The following is a 21,540-nucleotide window of genomic DNA, read 5'->3' on the forward strand; positions in this document are numbered from 1 at the left end:
GGGGGGAAACGAGGAATATATTCACCATGTACTTTTTTATTTGGTCCAAGCATACTTTGCTCCTTTCAGAATGCAAAATGATGTTTGAAAAACTTAGCAAGCAGTAAAATGTTTTGAAATTTAAGACTTAGAAATATGGTACCTTGATGTGATCGGTAATTACAGATAACACCCTCGTTAGAAAGAGAACAAGCTAAGGTAACCATAATACCTAAGCATACCTTTCCCCCAATGACTACTTCTGGGGAAGGGTATATTTTCTTCTAGTTTTTGCTTTTCTCTTCTCTCCCCTTCACAATTTTTACTCCAGGAAGAAGAAGAAGACTCCCTAAACAAGTGGCTTAGTCAGCCATGGTGGCAGTATAATGCCACGCAGGCCTGTGGAATGGCTCTGGAGTTTGAATAAGGTCTATGGGCTTATGTTACCCGTTCACGATTCGAGAACAGGAAAGATCTGGCATGCTTTGCACTGCTCTTCTTCCCCCCAGGCAAATATCACTGCCTAGCAGATGAGCTCAGCTGGCAAACCAGTTTGGATGCCTGTGATCCAGGATGGTAGGAAGTGATGGGAATGGGTGGGATGCTCGGGCTAGGTGTACTTTCTGCAGATTTCAGTGCCAGTGTAAAAGTAGTTCTGTAGATTTGGGTTATCTCTACACGAGGTAGTGCTTAGTGGGGGCACTCCATGGACCCATGAAGCTGCCTTATATTGAATCATGATGGATCATGGGTCAGTCAAAATAAGTGTTGTCCACTCAGACTGACAGCGGCTTTCTGGGGTTTTCGACAGGCCCCGTGTGCCAAGCAGATGTGCTATCACTGAGCCACAGCCCCTCCCAAGAGTCACAGTGCTGGCAAATGCAGTTCTTTGCTTTGCTGACGTAATACTACAGAATAGACTCAGGAAAGGTCATACCCTGCCACAAATGTTGTTAGCCTTTAAGGGGTTACTGGACTCTTGCTCTTCCCTGGGGAGGGGGAACAAATTTTGGAAAATAAGAATGGATTTTTTTTTTTCTCACTCCAAGGAATTAAACAATACAATTTTTCCACTCCTAACTTGGTACTTTCTATAGTGGGTATGCCGAGAGCTGTATATTAAAAAGTTTCCACACTTTTTGTTGTTGATGATGGCTGTTGGACCAATATTCCTGTGAGATCTAAAGGGGCTACTTAGGCTTAAAGCAAAGGATTTGTGCTACATCACTGGAATTCTTGATTATTTTTTCCCCTGTTTGAGCACCTGGCTACCATGCTGGATCACAAATTGCTTTTGAAATTCCTCTGCGTTTCAAAAGAAACTTGTCATTAAGACAGTGGCTTCTGCTTTTTCTGTTTTTAAAGCCCTGAGTCCAGAGCCATTTGGACCCCCCCTCCCTCTGCTTATAAACAAGATTTCATTGTAGCAAGCATTTACTGCAAAAAGCATTTCTTTTTTAAAAAATTCTGTAGAGAATTCAACCACTGTTAATTTGGTGGGTATGGTGGACTTAAAAGTGACCTCCCTCCCTTTCCCCCTCCCACACATCTGCAGCTGTAGGCCGTTTGTTTTAAATATTAAGAACTATTTCCGAACATCATTACTTGGGGGCAAGGTCTGTCACAATTGTTAGGATCACTTTGCAGATCAGTTGGTCAGGAATCAGGTTGTAGATTCCGGCCCTGCGTTTGTTTAGCAAGACTGGCCTTCAGCATGACCAGTATCCAAAAACAGAAGAAGGGGCAGGGGCGTAGCCAGGATTTCTGACTTCAGGAGGGCATTTAAAGAAGTCAGGGGCACCCCTGCACACAAATGCCTGGGCTGTGTCAGGAGCGATGAGAAAGTAAAAGTTTTTAAGAAGTGACACGAGAGAGGGGAGGCGAGGGGGGAGGGCGTCGGCAGGCAGGGCAGGGTGACAACATGGCTGTGGCGTGCGTGGAAAATAAAATTTAAAAAAGCAACACGGAGAGAGAGAGAGAGAGGGGCCAGGGTGCCAGCAGGCAGGGCAGGGCAGTGCCTTGGCTAGGCCATGGCGTACACTAAAAATAAACCAGCCAGATGGGAAGTCGGGAGGCCTGGGTGGTAAATTGTGGGGGCCCGTCCACGAGGCGCCCCACTGTAGCTATGGGCCTGAGAAGGGGTCCTCACCCAATACGGAAGCTCAGGAAGAGAAGAAGCGGCAGAGGTACAGCAGGAAAGTATATTTTATTTATGTTTGTAGATCCTGACACATTTCGCATGCTGCTTCATCAGAGGATCTGTAGAGTAGCCATCCCCCTGCGCGTTCCCACCGTGATAAATGAAATATATTTTCCCACTGGACCTCTGCCTTGTCTTCTCTCCCTGGACTTTAGACAACCACTCCAAAGTGAGTCGTTTTAAGACTTAACAACTTTGGCATTAACAAAACACTCTTCAAATGGATTTTTTTGGTAAACCATTGTTAATGCATTTCCCTTGCTAGTTTAAGGAGGATTTTGTCCAAGGAATTAAGCAGTCCAGTTCTTCAACAGCTAACTCAATTGGAAGCATGATATGCACGTGTAATCTTGATATGTAAAAAAGTTCAGGGTGTTGGTATAGTATCATTCTTGCCTTCCTTTGGGCAAAGCTGATGATACGGGGGAAGGCAAGGGCATTCTCTAAAACCCTGTGTCCTTTGAGGGGTCAAGAAGAAGCGACACGCCGGAAAACGCATGGTTTGCTAACTTGCACATAGATAGATCGGTAGGAAGAAGAGTTGTCAGGGTGACAGTTATAAAAATCCAAAAGCTGTTCTTGAGCAGCGTCTTCTCTTGAGCCAGACACTCGTAGCATTTGTCAGAGTGCGGAATAGTGAACTGATTTATCTTTTGTCTTTCAGATGATCCAGAGACGCGAGACGCATGGTGGGCAGAGATCAGACAAGAAATAAAATCCCATGCCAAGGCATTGGGCTGTCACGCTGTAGTGGGCTACAGTGAATCGACTAGCATTTGGTAAATCACTATGACGGCTTGATTTCCCCCCCCCCCCCCCCCCCCCCCGCGCCCAAGAGCAAAAGCAACAGAGCACCTCCTCCATAGAGAGTGGAGTAGCAGGAAAAGAAGCCTTGGATAATTATTGTGGCAAGCAGGGTCTCTACAAGGCTGAAGCAGTGAGTCAGCCTTGAATCTAAGGAGTACAGAATGACAGATCTGCTAGCTGCAGACCCTGGGTAGAGAGGAAGATGTGTTATCAGAGACCTGCAGGGAAGATTTGTTGTTCTGGCATTGACTGCTATTCCCTGAAAGGGAGCATAAGAAAAAAAGAACAGCCAACAAGAAGGCACAGAGGCTGAGGCCTTCCCCTGACGTTGCCTCCTGGCTCTGCGGTTCAGAGGCTTAGCGCTTCTGAATGTGGAGGTTCCCCTCAGTCACCGTGGCTAGTAGCCATTGATAGACAGACCCTCCATGAATCTCTCTTGTTCTTAGGCTGGGCAGCTGCATTGAAACCAACACAGCAGCAACACTATTTAGTTACTTGGTTAGATTGGGGACACAGTGCTGGCTGCAGTACCGCTATATGTTGTGAAAGCTTCCATGCCATGAAGGAATCTTTACTTAAGTGACGACACGGTTTTATAACAATTTAAAGCAGTATGCAGCTTGGGACTGGGGTATCTGAAGGACTGTCCTCTCCTGTATGCTTCTGTTTGGTGATTAAGGTCACTTGAGACCCCTTCTCAAGCCCATAGCTACAGTGGGGCATCTCGTGGCCGCCCCCCCCCCCCAATTAACCGCCCAGGCCTCCCGACTTCCTATTGTTCAAAGAAGCTCATCTGGTGGATACATGACAACAGGGCCTTTTCAGTGGCAGCCTCACAATTATGGAACAACCTCCCCGGGGAGGTGCACTTGGCCCCCTCACTTTCGATCTTTAGGAGGCAGCTGAAGATTGTTTTATTTAGGACTGCCTTTTATTAGGGGAGGGGTTGTGGCTCAGTGGCAGAACCTCTGCTTTGCAGAACGTCCCAGGTTCATTCTTTGGCATTTCCTGTTATGGATCAGGAGGTAAATTATATGAAAGAGCTCTGCCGAGTCTGGAGGGATAGCTGCTGCCGGTCTGAGTAGATGATACTGACTTCGATTGACCAATGGTCTGATTCAGTATAAGGCAGCTTCATGGGATTAAATTTAATAGTAGTCCTAAAATGTGATTTAAAATTTTTGTCTTTATGTATTTTATGGCCCCTGCCACACGGGCCGGAAAATGCGGCGGGGGGGGGGAGGCGTGGCTATTTGCCCTGGGGCAAAATACTGCGCGGCTGCGGGATCAGACGTCCCAGCGAGGTCCCGTGGTTTGGGCGGAGGTGCCGATCACACGAGTATCCGCACCTCCACCGAACGAGCCGCCGCCTCTGGGAGGGCCGTGCACAGCCCACTCCGGGCAGGGTCCATGGGCCGCTCACAAGGAGGGGAGGGGGGAGTAACCCGCCAGATCCCCCCTCCCCACCAGTAGCCCGCCCGGCCTCCCCGGGACACGCGGCCCGCTCTCCACCTGGCTGGCTGCTGCTGCTCACCCCTATCGCAGCCCCCCGTGGCCCTCCCTCGACCCCAGCGACGCTGCGTGTCTTTGTGCGCATGCGCTGTTGGGCGCTTCTTGAGGCATGGGAGGGAACAACCCGGCGGGCGCCGGAAGCTACGGGAGTCTGGCAGGGACGCGATCAGGCGCCCGCCCTTGCTGTGTGGTTCCTGGAAACGAGTACCTCGAAGGTACTAGTTTTTTACTGCATGTCTTCGGAGGGTAGGCACGGGTCTGCCGCGGGAGCTCTACGCTCCCCAGATGTTGCAGTGAGATCGCGCCTGGAAAGTCTGCCGATCTTCCGTCTATGCAGCATGGCTACTGCTCCGTGTGACCGCAGCCTATGTTCTGTATTTTATCCCTATTGAGCTCCAAAAGGAAGAAGAGTGGCTAATACTTGTTTGCAATTAAGAAAATAAATAATTGTTCACTCTGAATTCTTTTTTTGTGGTTGTTTCCCCACTCCCACACTTTTATTAAATAAGGTACATTGGGAAGAAATGGGACAGTTTAAAAATCTCCCTTCAGAAAACCACAGATGGGTTTTTTTGTTCTCATATACCAGACTGTATATTTCATTCTTTTTTATATTGTTGTTTTAAAAAGCCTTGTGATAAATATATTACTCCCTGGATTGGACACTTGGCAAGCTTTCCAGATGTTCAGAAACTGAAATGCTTACTTTCCTACAAACTAAAAAAAGTTGCACGGTGGGCCTTGCTTTATTTGGTACATCGTTTCTGTACATCTGACTGAGTTTATATCGAGGGCGCCATGGCCTTTGGGCTGTTAAATCCAGGGAAAGGACACCTGAGAAGGTACGCCGCCCGCCATCACGTGCCTTCATCTCTTTCTCGTTCTTTTCTTTTGCAGCGAAGAGGTCTGTATTTTGTCCGCCTCCGGCACGGCAGCCATGCTGAACCCTCGGTTCCTCCAGGACGGCACCACGGAAGTCTGTTTGGAACAAAGGTTGTCATGGCAGCCTGGCTACTTTTCCATAGGGTCAGAGAAGGGAGAGGTTGATTTTTTTCCTCAAAACCAGGATAGTTCTTCTCTATTAGGGTAGGTTACCAGTGTTACAGTACAGGAGATGCGGGGCCAACCACTGTACTGCTTTCCCCCCCCACTAACATCAACAGAAGTTGTGGAGCTTTGCACCGACCCACTAGTCTCTTACTGTGTTTTTAAATTTTCTAACTGCCTGAATAAGGTAACCTGTTTGACTACTAACCCCATAATTACAGTTCTCTCTCTCTCGCTTTTCCCCTCTTTGCCCCTCCGCCGTATTTTACTCCTGTAGTGCCCTTGAGTACAGATGCCCTTTCCACAGTCTCAGTTGTTGAAGCCCGGACTTGATTATCAACTGTCATAAGAACATAAGAGAAGCCAGTGTTGGATCCGGCGTCATGGATGCCATCAGGAGGTCCACCAGTGGGGCCAGAACACTAGAAGCCCTCCCATTGCTCCCCCCCCCCCAAGCACCAAGAATACAGAGCATCCCTTGCCCCAGCCTGAGAGTTCCTATCTATACCTTGTGGCTAATAGCCACTGATGGACCTCTGCTCCATATGTTTATCCAATTGTGGCAACTGTTTATATATACACACACATATATACATACACACACATTTATATATGATAAGTATGTTGAACACTCTTGAACAACGGCAACAAAGCAACGATGTGAAATCTTTCAGGGCTAATGAAGCCGTGCTGCACACCAGTGCCCTTGCTGGCTTGGACTCTGCACAGTTTAAATTATTCTGTGTATCCACCTCTGCCCTGACCTGGATAGCCCAGGCTAGCCTGATCTTGTCAGACCTGGGAAGCTAAGCAGGGCCGGCCCCGGTTAGTATTTGAGTGGGAGACCACCGAGAGGATACCAGGGCCCTGACTCAGAGGCAGGCAATGGCAAACCATCTCTGAACTTCCCTTGCCTTCGAAAACCCCGCGGGGTTGCCATAAGTCAGCTGTGACTTGACAGGGGGGGGAAAGAAAAAAATACTTCTCACTACATCACTGCATTTCAGTACTTTTCCTGCAGGTTTATTTTTTTCCCCAGTAGCAACTTTTCATCGTAACTGGCAACTGCCATTTGAGTCATAAGAACATAAGAGAAGCCAGTGTCGGATCAGGTCAAGGCCCATCCAGTCCAACACTCTGTCACACAGTGGCCAAAAATACCAGGTGCCATCAGGAGGTCCATCAGTGGGGCCAGGACACTAGAAGCTCTCCCACTGTTGCCCCCCCCCCCCAAGCACCATGAATACAGAGCATCACTTGCCCCAGACCAAGAGTTCCTATCTATATCTTGTGGCTAATAGCCACTGATGGACTTCTGCTCCATGTGCTCATCTAATTCCCTCTTGAAGCCGTCCATGCTTGTAGCCACCACCTCCTGTGGCAGTGAATTCCATGTGTTAATCACTCTGTGGGTGAAGAAGGACTTCCTTTTATCCGTTCTAATCTGACTGCTCAGCAATTTCATGGAGTGCCCACGAGTTCTTGTATTGAGTCACCTTCATTAATACGAAATGCACTGTGGCCCAGTCCATTGTTAAGAAATCAGTAGTGTTATAGCTGTACCAGACCTGCTTATTATATTTATTTTCTTGTGCCCTTAAAAAAAAAAAGAGTATACTGTTCAATTCTTCCTGCTGTTACAAATTCAGATATTGCTGTGATTTTAAATTTTATATATGCTGTTCTTTTCAATGAGCCCTCCCATAGGAGTCATTCCCCAAAACTGAGATCAGTTGTTTATTCAGTCTTGTCTTATACATTAGAGAAAATAAATTGTGCCAGTTCTTCTAATATTGAGGAGGGGATTCTGTATAAGCACCAGGCTGCATGGATTGGTCAGAGACAGCCATGTGGCAAATGGCTTTTGATGATGAAATACTGCCATGTGAACAGCGTCTTAGGATTCTAAATATTTTGAACGTTTAAATTCGTCTGCTTGCTGGGCTCAACAAGGCTTGAACCAAGCGTATGCTTTTGGGACCGGCTTGCTGACAAAAGATTTTCTTTCAGAGCAGGGCGAAATACATATACCCCGTGACAGTTTAAAAACAAAGGAGGCAGATAATATGCAACTTGTCCAGGTGGCAGTGGAATCTTTTTTTGCCTTGTGAGAATTCTGAGATATTCCGACCGTCATCCTTTGGTGCTAGGTGACACATTGCAGATCGTGTGCCCGTGTCCAAAATGGGAGGCACTATGGGTTGGATCCCACAGGTCTTTTCTGCTAGCTTGTGATGCTTTCTTCCCGGGCAAGTAGTCTTTTCCTTGATGCAGCAGAGCCCCCTCTAGCAGAGCAGATCTGTGGGATATGACCCTGTGCACTGCAAGGTGCTCCTAACTCTCTTGAGGGCCCAAATAGATGTGTGGTGGGAATCCGAGCTCTCAGCGATTCTGCTTTAAAACTCAATTTTCAGGTATGTGGGCGGGTTGTAATCAGGTTCGGGACCCACAGTACAACAGGGCAGTATGCTGTGCCCCCCTGCACTGTTCTCCCGACCCAGGGAGCCATGATTTGGGGCCAGCCTCGTTTATCTTAACAGTATCGGTCAATTAAAGCAAATGCAAAACGGGAGGCAAAACTTGACGTTCTGTATGTACGGCTTCCACAGGCCAGGGCTGCAGCATCTTTGTATACATGACTGTGGAATTCCTTCACGGAGCGATGCCTGAATGGTAATACTAGATTTCTCACAATGTCTCCTTTAGGTTAGAGGAAACCTCGCCTCCAGGCTGTGGCTTTTGCCACATACCTTACGACGAGCTGAACATGCCATTTCCTGCTCACCTCACGTACTGCTGTAGCTGCAGGAAACAAAAGGTCCCAGATGTTCTTTTCACGACGATGGATCTGCCTGCAGATGCACTGGTGATCGGGAAGGGATGTCTCATTCAAGCCAGGTACAGCTTTTTGCCAAGTTTGCTTGGCTGTCTTGAATGGCTCTGTTGGGTAACTGTGTCTTGTGGTTTCGTTCAGTGTTGATGAATGTGGCTTGATAGCGATATCTAAAGGCATCTTTTACCAGCAGCAGGAGGTCTTGGTAGTTTCAGTCTTCCTGTTCAGGCAAGCTGCTTCTGCTTTTGGACATATTGTTGCCTGTCCTAAGGTTAACGCTCCGAAGCACATCTGGTACGTTTTAGATCTCATTGAATTTAGAGTTGAGTAGCTTTGGCTGTACATAGAAAGACATTGTTCTACAAAATCGAATTGAAAACTGCATTCTTTACTGCTTCTGTATTTTAAAATATCAAACAGGGAAAACGGCAGGAAGCAAAAATATTGCTAATGAAGCATTTATTCAGAGAAATTTTGGAGGGGGATCAACTGAATCCTGAGTAAGTCTGACTGATGTGGCTTGCTGGTAGTTTAAAATATCAAACAGGGAAAACTGCAGGAAGCAAAAATATTGCTAATTAAGCATTTATTCAGAGAATTTTGGAGGGGGGGGATCAGTTGAATCCTGAGTACATCTGACTGATGCAGCCTGCTGATAGTGACTGGGCATCTTCTAGGGAGCAGCCATATTATGAAGTTTTAGTTTTTGTTGCTTAAAACACACATAGCTTTATGAGCAGAAGTCTTTTGGTACCACTTAGAGTTGCTTTTTTTTATATAGCCAAGCAGTGTAATATATGCAAGCTGCTAATACATGCAAGATGCCTTGTTATTGGGTTTGTTTTTTGAGACATCTGTTAAATTGGTGTATGCCACTGTTGAACTTAGTCTGTTACCTTCAGCTTGATCCATCAGCAGCAGGAAAAAAGCCCCGAAGAGCCCTTATGTCAGAGTGTGGCATTCTGTGTGGAAACCATGGGCTTTTCCCACACTCTCATTTTCATTGCTTTGTGTGTCCCTGTGGCTTCATTTTGCCTTTTCCGCACATGTTTTGCTCCCTCTAGTGGTCACTTTGGTATGTAATATTGAAGCAACCATTAGAGAGAACGAAACGTGTGTGTGTGTGTGTGTGTGTGTGTGTGTGTGTGTGTGTGTGAGAACCCTGAAGCAACGGGGCGCACAAAGTGATGAAAATGAGAGTGTAGAGGAGCCCCATGTCCAAGGTGACAGTTTTCTGCGACGTTTATCTTCTTAACCATTGGCAAGTTGTTCTAAGGCCAGGTAACCACTCTTGCCCACCTCAACAGGCTGTGTCGGTTGAAAAAGAAAGCCCAAGCGGAGGCAAACGCAACTGTCATCAGTAACCTGCTGCCCTTTATGGAATATGAAGTGCACACACAGCTAATGAATAAGCTGAAGCTGAAGGGGATGAATGCCCTGTTTGGGCTCAGGATTCAGATCACGGTGGGAGAAACTATGCTGATGGGCCTGGCAGTAAGTCTTTCGTATTTTTGAAGAATCCGTAGCTTCCACTTCCTCTGGTTTTTGTAGCTTCTTGCTCCTCCAGTTTCCAGAACCCCTCAGGGTTGTTCTAGGCCATTGAACAAAAGGAGAGGTTTGAAAATGTCGAGGCCGCCATGATAATAGATTGGTTAAAAACAGCAAGACCTTTCTAGGTAAAAGGTAAAGGTTCCCTTGCTCGAAAGCCAGTCGAGTCCGACTCTAGGGTTGCGGTGCTCATCTCCGTTTCAAAGCCAAAGAGCCAGCGCTGTCCAAAGACGTTTCCGTGGTCATGTGGACGGCATGACTAAACACCAAGGTGCACGGAACGCTGTTACCTTCCCACCAAAGTGGTACCTATTTATCTACTTGCAGTTTCTTGCTTTTGAACTACCATGTGGCATAAGGTGGAGTCTTGATCCAAATAAAGATTCCTGTGCCCCAGTTAGCTGTGTAGAAGGGGGAATGTTGGCAGACGTACTTTTAAACCATGCATCATGGTAGCACTGCACCTGCTGAGATTTGCTGTTCCGTACAGCTTTTCAGGACTCAACACAGAGAAGCTGTCCATTGCTGAGAGGTAATTTATTGAATTACTTGTTCCCTCACCCTTTCCGAAAGTGGGTTATATCATTTCAAACAAAGAACGTAACAAAAACAAAGTACCCAATTATGTATTGAGTTTCCCCATACCTACTTATAACTGGCTGTTGAACACCAGCCCGAGGAGGAAAGATTTATAGCTCTTATGGAAAGTATGCAGGCTCAGACATCAGAGTTATGGATGGCCAACTTCTGTATCTTTAGAAGTCATTGTATCCCCTAGAAAGTGATCCAGAAGTGATGAATTAGCAGCCAGATTCGATACTGAAGTATTTAGGGGAGAGGAGTTCCACATCTCTGGAGAAGTCAGCATAAATGCCTCAATACATATCCTTCCTTATTATATGAACGGCACAGTCAAGAAAGCATTCTTGGCAAATCTTGATGACTGTGACTAGACGTGTAAAATTTCTGAAAGTTTTGAACCCACGGGGACACGGACACACACACACTTTCCCCATTTGGGGGGGGGGAACCGAAATTTTGGAAAGAATTGAAATACGTGCAATACTTACTGCCCTATCAAACAAACTGATTTTATTGCTTTAACAACATGAAATGCACCATTTATAACTGACAGCATACAAAATTGCAATATTTGACATATTTGAAGAATGTGTAGTTTTCTTTGATGAGAGCCGAAATAAGAGAGAGTTATATAATCCCTTAGAAAAATGGTCCTTATTTCTGGGAAAATGGATTAGGTAGTATTATGAGGTCACAAAGATTCAATCGTGATTGTAAACTGTAACCGTTCAGCACCACTTGGGTTACAGAAAACACTTTTCAATCCTCCTGTCTCACTGTATCTAGTAATGCCTACCCTCAATTGAATTTCAAACTTAACAGTTTATGTACATGCTGTAGTTCACTGAGTTGATCTTGTTATTATGTATTTCAAACAATTGAACATTTAATAAAATTTATTTAAAAATATTTGACATATTTATGGGATTTAAAAGGTATCAGTACCTTAGTTTTGTACAAGTGAAATTACAAATATACCCAATACTTGAGAGAAATCTGTAAGCATGCTTCTCTCATGAAGATTAGGCATCCTTCTAGGTGCAGAAATACATCTTGGTTTTACAACATGTCCACCTTGTCTTTAAAAGCATTTCACTCATTCAGAAATAGAAAATATTTCACTGGAGTTTTTTTCAGTGCTCCCCAAAATTTCCAGTTTTCTTGTTTTCCTGCATTTCCCACATTCCTAGCCCATAAATTTTAGCCTTTAGTGCAGAAATATCTCTCTCTCTCTCTCTCTCTCTCTCTCTCTCTCTCTCTCTCTCTTTCTTTCTTTCTTTCTTTCTTTCTTTCGGCAATCCTGGTTGTGTATATCTCTTTCTAGATTTATAATTTGCTGATGGAAACAAAGATTTAGGGTTTTTTGTTAAAAAAAATATATGCTGTTTCTACAGGTAAATATCAGCATACCAGAGCTAAAGAGTTATGGTTGTGCTGTTCAAGTTTAAATAATGTAACACATCAGCAACAGTGTGTGACATTTTCCTTTCACTATATCAGTTAAATTAGATCATGTACATTCAAGAACATATTTTGTACTTCATTTCTTACTGGCTTTTTTTTTTTTAAAGTCTGCCACAGGTGTTTATCTGGCTGCTCTTCCAGCCCCTGGTGGTATTCAAATTGCTGGAAAGACTCCGAACGATGCCTCTTATGAACAACATGTATCGCACATGCAGAAGAAAATCAATGATACAATAGCCAAAAATAAGGAGCTCTATGAAGTTAACCCCCCTGTAAGTGAAATTATGTAGTTGATGAACAGTTTTGATTGAAGCCCAGGTCTGTGTGGTATGAACTAGCAGGGAATGGACCATGAAGATGGGCGGAGAGGGAAGTTGGAAGGAAGTAAGATAAGTGCATGAAGCTCTTTTTTAAAGTTGGCAACAGACTGCAGGCAACCAGCATGTGTTAAGAGTCATTCTGGGCTTGTCCGACTATAATGACTTGCTCTATTCCAGTCCCTGCTGCATCCCAAGCTTGTGTTTCCTATAGAGAGGTACATCCAAAGAACCCATCCGCACTACCCGGGATTCATGCTGGATGTGCCAGTAGGCAGAAGAGACTGTGAAGAACAAAGCATGTGCAGAAGCAAAGAGTGCCTGGATTTCCCATTCACTTTCTCAGGGGGAATTGCCTTCTCCTAGGGCTTGACTAGAGGCAGGCAATGGCAGACCACCTCTAACCGTTTCTTGCCTTGAAAACCCCATGTTGTTGTTGTTGTTCAGTCGCACAGTCGAGTCCGACTCTTTGCGACCCCATGGACCGGATCACGCCAGGCCTTCCTGTCTTCCGCCGTCCTCTGAAGTTGGCTCAACTTCATGTTCGTTGCATCTATGACACTGTCTAACCATCTCATCCTTTGCCGTCCCTGTCTTCTTTGACCTTCAATATTTCCCAGCATCAGGGTGTTCTCCAGTGAGTGCTCCCTTCTCATTTGGTGGCCAGAGTATTTGAGCTTCAGTTTCATTATCTGGCCTTCCAGAGGACAGTCAGGGTTGATTTCTTTTAGGATTGACTGATTTGATCTTCTTGCAGTCCAAGGGACTCTCAAGAGTCTTCTCCAGCACCATAGTTCAAAAGAATCTATTCTTCGGCGCTCGGCCTTCCTTATAGTCCAACTCTCGCAGCCATACATGACTACTGAGAATACCATTGCTTTGACCATGTGGACTTTTGTTGGCAGGGTGATGTCTCTACTTTTTATCATGCTGTTTAGGTTCCCCATCGCTTTCCTCCCAAGGAGCAGGCGTCTTTTAATTTCATGACTGCTGTCACAGTCTGCAGTGATCTGGGATCCCAGGAACGTGAAGTCTGTCACTACTTCCACAGCTTCCCCTTCTATTTGCCAAGGAGTGATGGGGCCGGATGCCATGATCTTAGTTTTTTTGATGTTGAGCTTCAAGCCCACTTTTGCGCTCTCCTCTTTTACCCTGAGCAAGAGGCTCTTTAGGTCCTCTTCACTTTCTGCCATTAGAGTGGTATCGTCTGCATATCTGAGGTTGTTGATCTTTTCCCCAGCAATCTTAATTCCCGCTTGTGATTCATCCAGGCCAGCATTTCGCATGATGTACTCTGCATATATATTAAATAAGCAAGGCGACAATATACATCCTTGTCGTACTCCTTTTCCTATGCTGAACCAATCAGTTGTTCCATATCCGGTTCTAACTGTCGCTTCTTGGCCTTTAAAGCCCTACATGGCCAGGGTCCCACATACCTGAAGGACCGCATTTCCCCACATATTCCCCAAAGAGCACTTCGGTCAGGGTCACAACACCAGCTGGTGACCCCGGGCCCTAAGAAGGCCAGGCTTGCTACAATGAGGGCCAGGTCCTTTTCAGTGGTGGCTCCTATCTGGTGGAACGAGCTCCTGGAGGAGATCAGGGCCCTGTGGGACCTTTCGCAGTTCCGCAGGGCCTGTAAGACGGAGCTCTTCCACCAGGCATTTGAATAGGAGCCGCCACTACCACCACTGCTCCATTATAGAGCGATACCGCCGGAGGGCCGGGTACCATCTATCTACGGCCCTAGCCCTCCCCTCTGTTATGCAAGATGGTGGGAGTTTTCTATTCTTGCATCCTGATGGAATTGAATTTTTAACTGTTTTTAACTGTTTTTATCTATTTTATATACTGTATGCACTTTGTGCCTTGTGTAAGCGGCCCCGATCCCGTTCGCGGTAAAGGCGGGATATAAATACAATGAAATAAATAAATAAATAAATAAATAATGTGCTCAGGGTGAGGGATAATGGGTTGGATCCAGCACAACATTTCTGCTTGCACTAGAGATCTTGTGCAAGCAGAAATGCAAGAAAAAGACAATGGTGACTGCATGCGCCAAGTCAATAGAATAGTTTGGGGAAATAATATGGGGAGGGTTTGGGAGGAATAGCATGAAAGGGATCCTCTCACAACAGTGTTGCTGCTCCAGTCAAACTTGGTGCCCACCACAGCTACATTAAGGATTCTTTAAAATTAACGTTAACATAGATCTGTTAATGGCAGTCCATAAATAGTGGCTGATTTCAACGTCATAATTTCTACTAAATTTCTACTAAACTACATAACTACATAATTTCTGCTAAACTACAAAAAGCTACAACTGGCCCACCACTAGGGTGCAGGTAGGCAGTCATGATCATTTGTATTGTGAAACAGCCCTATAATGTAGGACACAGTCATCCCAATGATTTTTCAGGCTTTACAAGTATTAAATTGAGTGTTCTTAGAACATACCATGTAAACCGCCCAGAGACCCTTCGGGGTTAGGGCGGTATAGTAAGTCGAAATAATAAATAAATAAATAAATGGATGAATGAATGAATGAAATTTTGATATGATGTATGTATTTGGATGTCGTGCTAGGCTGGATTTTCTCATTCATTCACACAGATTGTGTCACGTTACTGCCAAAGTTAATTGCATAAACTTTAGCATGCATGGCTTGGATCCAGCTCTTCTGGAAATAGAACGAGTTTATGGAGAACCGTCTCTGCTGCTTTCCCAGAACAGCCTTCTAGACAGCCAGTCCTTAGGGCTGTAGGAGTCTCAGTCACATCGTGGGAAGTGGTGTGACGGTCTGCAGGAAGAAAGAGGGATCGGTGGGAATCTCCCTTCTCCCCCCCTCTCCAAAGTGTGCCCTTTTGTGGGGCTTGCTCTTCTTGCGTAAGCTGGGGCTGGGGGGGGGGCAGTTCTCCATGCCACACCCCTCATTCATCCACAGATTTCTCAGCTGTCAGCAGCAGTTTTTCAGGGAGTAAAAGTTGCTGCATTACAGAGGAAGAAGGCAACAAAACTTCATGAACTCCCTCCCTGTATCCAGCCTGTAGGGGTTCTTTTGCCCTCCTCCTTCATTATGAAGCACCATCCCTGCTGCCTCCTCGGAGTGTGTGGCGAACACCATAAACACCTTCTAATGTTGTAGAAATATATATATTTATTTATTATTTCCATTTATATCCCACCCGTCCCACAAGTGGGCTCAGGGCGGCTCACAGCAGTAGATTCAATACAATGTTAAAATAATTCAATCAGACAGTAAATAACAATATTAAATATTAAATCAATACAGTGAAACCAATTTAAAACATTTAAAGTGGGCAGTGCAGTATATACAGTTTCAGTTCCTACAGCTGGGAAATGAGTGGGCCAGCGCCGAGCCATAGTGGTCTCATGCAGCAGCAGTAATAGCCGGTAGCCGCCCTCTGCCTCAATCAAAGGCCTGGTGGAACAGTCCGTTTTGCAGGCCTTGCAAAACTGTAACAGGTCTTGTAGCGCTCTGATCTCAATTGGAAGCATGTTTATAGATAGATATAAACTCCTGTTCAGAGGACATTTATTATCTGATGCATAATGGGCATTTTCCATGTACTTACAAAATATTTCCGAGTTTTTGTGCAACTCCATAAAAAGCATTTGTTGTTGCAGTATTCTATTTTAAAACTTAAACTTTAAACAGTAAAAAGATGCTACGGGTATATCTTCATCGTCGTGGCTTCTGTGCAGTCCCACATGGACAGAACACCACTCGATGAGCAGCAGTTAATACGTTATTCAAAGTACATAAAAGTGCAACAAAATCAGCTTGCAGTATGCCGAGTCCATATGAGCTGCTTCGTGTTCATTTTACAGCTTGCTATAAATTTCTTTTAAATGCTGTCTTGGAAATTTGGATTTACCTCTTTTGACGGGATGACAAATGTTTGTCTGTCACATCATTCTGTAACGACACTGATGTAAGCCAAACAAAAGCAACTCTTGTAACAAAGAATCCTAGCATAAAATTAAGGGTTAGTCTTATTGTGGCAATTAGTTTTTGCTCGATTTGTTTGGCTTTTAGTGAAAAGTATTTCCATTCTCGCCAAGAAAAGTGACTAGCAGGGTCTTGGTCAGTTTGGTGTAGTGGTTAACTGTGCGGACTCTAATCTGGGAGAACCAGGTTTGATTCCCCACTCCTCCACTTACAGCTGCTGGATGACCTTCGGCAAGCCATAGTTCTGTCAGAGCTGTCCTTGAAAGAGCAGATTCTGTCAGAGTTCTCTCAGCCCCACCTACCTCACAGGGTGTCTGTTGTGGGGAGGGGAAAAGGAGTTTGTAAACCGCTCTGAGACTCCAAGTGAAAAGTGGAGTATAAATCCAATCTCTTCTCTTTTTCAAATTTCCTATTCTGCTGCAGAATAATTATTTGCAGAGTTCTGGAAAACTTAATCTGAGTCTGTAAATCTGCCAGTCTTACTATTACCAGCAAGAATACATCGTTCATTCACCTAAGGTCCTTCCTGATATAGGAGATGGAATAGTCACCCATTCCTAGTTGATGTGGGATCAGGCCACCGGATTTATCATACATTTGTGTGTGTGTGTGTGTGTGTGCACACACTGCTACAGAACTATCAGATCTTCCTCGTGGTCTCTTTGCATCACACCCATGGGATCATCTTAGGCGCATAATCCCATGGTGTGACGGCACAGATGACCACTCGAAGATCACCAGTTACAGGCAAGCAACCTGTTTAACTTCTTTGTGGTCTCTGTGCATCCCACCCATGGGATTATGCGCCTGCGCTGATCCCATGTGTGTGACTGCACAGATGACCACTCGAAGATCACCAGTTACAGGCAAGCAGCCTGTTTTTACGTAGCATGACTCATTCTGTAAATATTTTTATGTGCACGTAGCATGGAAATTGATGGAAGAACCATCTGGTGGAGACAAAATCATCTCTTTGCTTCTCTGTTTACCTTCCAACTATACCTCCCTTTGCCTTTCTTTGAAACCCTGACTCAGCCTCTGTGCTTTTCTGTTCTCGTTTGATCTGTTTGTTCTCAGCAAGGACAGTTGACTCCAGTTCTGAATTAGTCTTTTGTGTGAATAGAACCCCCTTTTAGACTCTCACAATATATGACCTTGTTAAGTGTGTTCCTGATCTTCGGCTCTGTCTCTGTTGCCCTGACCCCAAACCACAATGGGTTAGAAGTCTGATTCATTAGTCACATCTCTCCATGATAGCTTCCCCACCCCAATCCTGACCTATGTTCTGAGACAAAAGCTGAAAGCCTGACTTGTACAACCCTAGAAGCACTTGCTTGACTTCTGTAAGCCTCTGTGCATATTACTTAGTGCTGTACATTTCAGCAAGAGTTGTCTGGGTGTGTGTTGCCATAGTTTTTGGTTGCTTATGAGGGTGTGTGTCTCATTCACATGCACACAAGAGTTAATTCACTCTCACATGAGGTCAGGGTTGACTCTTGTCTGATACAGTTGGCAGTCTCATCTCCCAAATCCTGTACGTGCTGTTAATGGGGCCAGTCTTATCGGTGTAGGACTGTGTGTGATTGATGCCTGGATTAAGCTCATTTTTCTCACCAACTATTTATAACTTCCTGGGACTTATAAATAAAAGCAAGAGATAAGCCTCTTTTTATGCCCTCACTAGACATTAGTTTTGCTGAGGATTAACGCCCCAGTTCTGCGTACAACGTACTGAAACTGCACCCAGCTTTCATAAAGTACATAATATTTTTGAGTGTCTTTAACTGATATTTAGAAAGGCACGATCATTCATATTTCTCATTAGGGAGCTGAACATTTGGTACGTAAACATTTCTCATTGTGATCCCGCCACAGTGTTTTCCCTTCTGCGAAAAACAAGCCCACCTTTATCGCCATCCATAATAGTAAATGAGAGCCATTCACTGAACTGGATCTAGACCTAGAGCTGTATGTTTTTCAATCTAGTTGATGTTAGGGCACTGAACTGGAGCCTGAAGTACAGCAGGAAGAACGAATTGCAAACTGCTCTGCTAATCTGTATATCTGTTAGCAATGTGTGCCCCCCCCCCCCTGCGAATACCTAAATCTGCAGATCGGGGCCACACTGACACTAGACAGATTTTTCTGCAAACTTGGGGGGCTGCCCAGGTTTGCAGTAAAATCTGAAATGTTAAAAAAAATACATTGGGGATTAAAATCCCCACCAGTTTTTTTTTTAAAAAGGTGTCATCTGCACATACACAGACAGCAGACTTATCAGTAGAACTGGCAGTGGCAAATACCAGGAGCTGCTCGAGGCCCGGCGCCAGCTGCAGGGCACTGCTGCTGCTGCCACCACCAGGCAGTAAGGTGGGTGGTGTAGTGCGTGGTTTGGTGTAGTGGTCAGGAGCGCGGACTCTAATCTGGGAGAACCGGGTTTGATTCCCCACTCCTCCACTTGCACCTGCTGGATGACCTTGGGCAAGCCACAGTTCTGGCACAGCTGTTCTTGAAAAAAGAGCAGTTTCTGAGAGGGAAAGTAAGTGCATGAAACTCTGTTCTGAGAGCCAGTTTGGTGTAGTGGTCAGGAGCGCGGACTCTAATCTGGGAGAACCGGGTTTGATTCCCCACTCCTCCACTTGCACCTGCTGGATGACCTTGGGCAAGCCACAGTTCTGGCACAGCTGTTCTTGAAAAAGAGCAGTTTCTGTCAGAGCTCTCTCAGCCCCACCTACCTCACAGGGTGTGGGGAGGGGAAGGGAAAGGAGTTTGCAAGCTGCTCTGAGACACCTTTGGGTAGTGAAGGGTTCTTCTCTTCTTCTCTTCTGGTGGGGTCTGGAGCCTCAGGCTCAGCAATGGAATGGGGATGGGATTTTACTCCCCTGCTTGTCTTGTCTCCCCCCCCCCCCTTGTGAATGTGTATTACCAGAAATCTGGTCAGTTTCACCTCCTGCCTCATAAGCGGAGTTTTACTTCATGCTGAACTAATGTAGATGATTGACACCGTCTACCGGCCATAGTGCCTAACATCTTCTATTCCCATCAGAAGCTCGAAGGACTCAGTACAGTTCACCAGACTTAAGTTTTTGCCTCCAGCCATCACCTGTCTGGTTCAAGTCCAAACTGTTAGCAAAGGGAAATGGAAAAGAGGGAGCACGTTACTTTGAGTATAAGCACTTGGGTCAGAACACCAAATTAACTGGGTCACGTTATGGCGTATAGGAATCTGTTACCCTTTAGGTCAGTAGAGATTCGGCAGTTGGTCTGATGCTCCTCAGCTGGTTCAGCACCAGGCCATGCAGAAAAGTTCAAATGCCGCGCACATTATGATGCTGATTTGCTTACCAGCCAAACTTCAGAGCTTCTGATGAGCAGTCCAACCAAGTCCACTGTTCTCTTTTCTTTTCCCCTCTCGCCATGTCTGCAGAGACCACAGATCTTGAGAGATGAAAAGTAAAAATACATAGCACATTTGGGCACCCTCATATAGGAGTGTAGTCTAGTGTAGTCTCTCTAGTGTAGTCTTAAAAATAAGTCTCTTCAGCATGCATGTGTATCGTTTTTTGAATATCTTGTAGGAGGCTGGGATTTGCTTTTGTGCAGAAGCGCAGAAATGCCCAGTCACATTAGCAATAACAAAAATTCTCTCTGATATCTGCACTTGGTAGACACTGGAGAAACTAGTCAGTGTTTGGGTGTGCTTTAATCCCTTAATGTAGGAATCCCTGCACATAGATCACTTAATATTTCCCCCCTCTAGTGTCCATGGTTTCTACTTCTACCAGGGAGACTGCGGGGTGGGGTAGAACAAAGTATGAGTCCAGTGGCCCCTTTAAGACTAACAAAGTTTAATTCTGGGTATAAGCATTCAAGAAGGAATTGGATAAACATATGGAGCAGAGGTCCATCAGTAACTATTAGCCACATGGTATAGATAGAAACAAGGCCATGGTGGCTCAGAGGTTAAGATGCTGAGCTGCAGACCAGAAGGTCTGTAGTCCAGCGGTTTGAGACCAATGTTCCCTCTAAGCTGTGGAGTCTTGTGAGCAAAAATTCTACTTTGTGAGCTACTGGCATTAAAGTTGTGAGCGAGCGATTTGGCTGCTGCATAAATTAGTTTGCTCTGGAGCCATCCTTCCTGAGCTAAGACAAAAATGTCTGAGCCGAAGGCTAAAAAACTGTGAGCTAGCTCACACTAAGTCAGCTTAGAGGGAACACTGTTTGAGACCCTAGTGTCGCGTGGTGGTGTGAGCTCCCATCTCTGGCCCCAGCTCCTGCCAACCTAGCAGTTTGAAAACAAGAAATTACAAGTAGAAAGATAGATACCACTTCGGTGGGAAGGTAACAGCGTTCCTTGCGCCTCGGTGTTTAGACATGCCGGCCACACGACCACATGACTGCTGGCTCTTCAGCTTGGAAACGGAGATGAGCACCACCCCCTATAGTCGGATTTGACTAGCTTTCGAGCAAGGGAAACCTTATAGGTTGGAACTCTCGGTCTGGGGCAAGGGATGCTCTGTATTCTTGGTGCTGGGGGGGGGGTCAACAGTGGGAGGGCTCCTAGTGCCCTGGCCCCACTGCTGGACCTCCTGACGGCTCCTGGTGTTTTTGGCCACTGTGTGACACAGAGTGTTGGACTGGATGGGCCATGTCCTCCAAAGTGTCCTATTAGTAACAGCCTGGGTCAGGTCTTGCAAACTGAGAGCCATGGCTTCCTTGACTGAGTCAATCCATCTCTTGTTGGGTCTTCCTCAAAAATCTTTCCCTGCTGCCTTCAGTGTTTCCTAGCATTATTGTCCTTTCCAGTGACTCTTGTCTTCTCATAATATGACCAAAGCACGATAGTCTCAGCTCAGTCATTTTTACTTCTAGAGAGAGTTCAGGCCGTAGTAAGCTGTATTTGGGAAACGCCGGTCATGGACATACGTTACAATGGTATTTGGGAGATTTTCTGTGCATTGACGAGAGCTAGATGTTTTTAATGAACTTGTGAAATGACAAAATGCTATTAATGCCTTCTTATTCCAACAGTAGTTGGTTTAACTCAACCAGGGTGAATGAGCAACTAGGTTTGTAGATCTGTCTTCCAACCTCCAAAGTCAAGAATTTGGTGATCCCAGAACTGATGTGTGTCATGTAATATTTTTGCTGTTTTCCGATAATATGCTCTCTGAGGTTTTTTTTGATAATGTGTTTTTTGGCAGGCTTTTATAGCTGCAACACAGAAATCATGCCTGGTATAAATAACTGGACTTCTGATATACAGGTAAAGTCG

The 21,540-nt window shown here is 45.4% G+C and overlaps 1 protein-coding gene across 1 annotated transcript in view; it reads left to right on the top strand.

Moving 5' to 3' along the window:
• The window catches only part of C2CD5 (C2 calcium-dependent domain containing 5), a 124,023-nt gene that overhangs the window by 67,371 nt on the left and 35,112 nt on the right, over positions 1 to 21,540 (top strand). Inside the window, exons 10-16 of the mRNA XM_015416466.1 lie at positions 2,844 to 2,958; positions 5,396 to 5,491; positions 8,252 to 8,443; positions 9,686 to 9,872; positions 12,080 to 12,244; positions 12,470 to 12,587; positions 21,470 to 21,531. Of these exons, the coding sequence (XP_015271952.1) occupies positions 2,844 to 2,958; positions 5,396 to 5,491; positions 8,252 to 8,443; positions 9,686 to 9,872; positions 12,080 to 12,244; positions 12,470 to 12,587; positions 21,470 to 21,531 (935 nt within the window). The remainder of the gene's footprint in view (positions 1 to 2,843; positions 2,959 to 5,395; positions 5,492 to 8,251; positions 8,444 to 9,685; positions 9,873 to 12,079; positions 12,245 to 12,469; positions 12,588 to 21,469; positions 21,532 to 21,540) is intronic.

The sequence above is a fragment of the Gekko japonicus genome, unplaced genomic scaffold (genome assembly GCF_001447785.1).
Source record: "Gekko japonicus isolate JY-2015 unplaced genomic scaffold, Gekko_japonicus_V1.1 scaffold2164, whole genome shotgun sequence".
NCBI lineage: Eukaryota > Metazoa > Chordata > Lepidosauria > Squamata > Gekkonidae > Gekko > Gekko japonicus.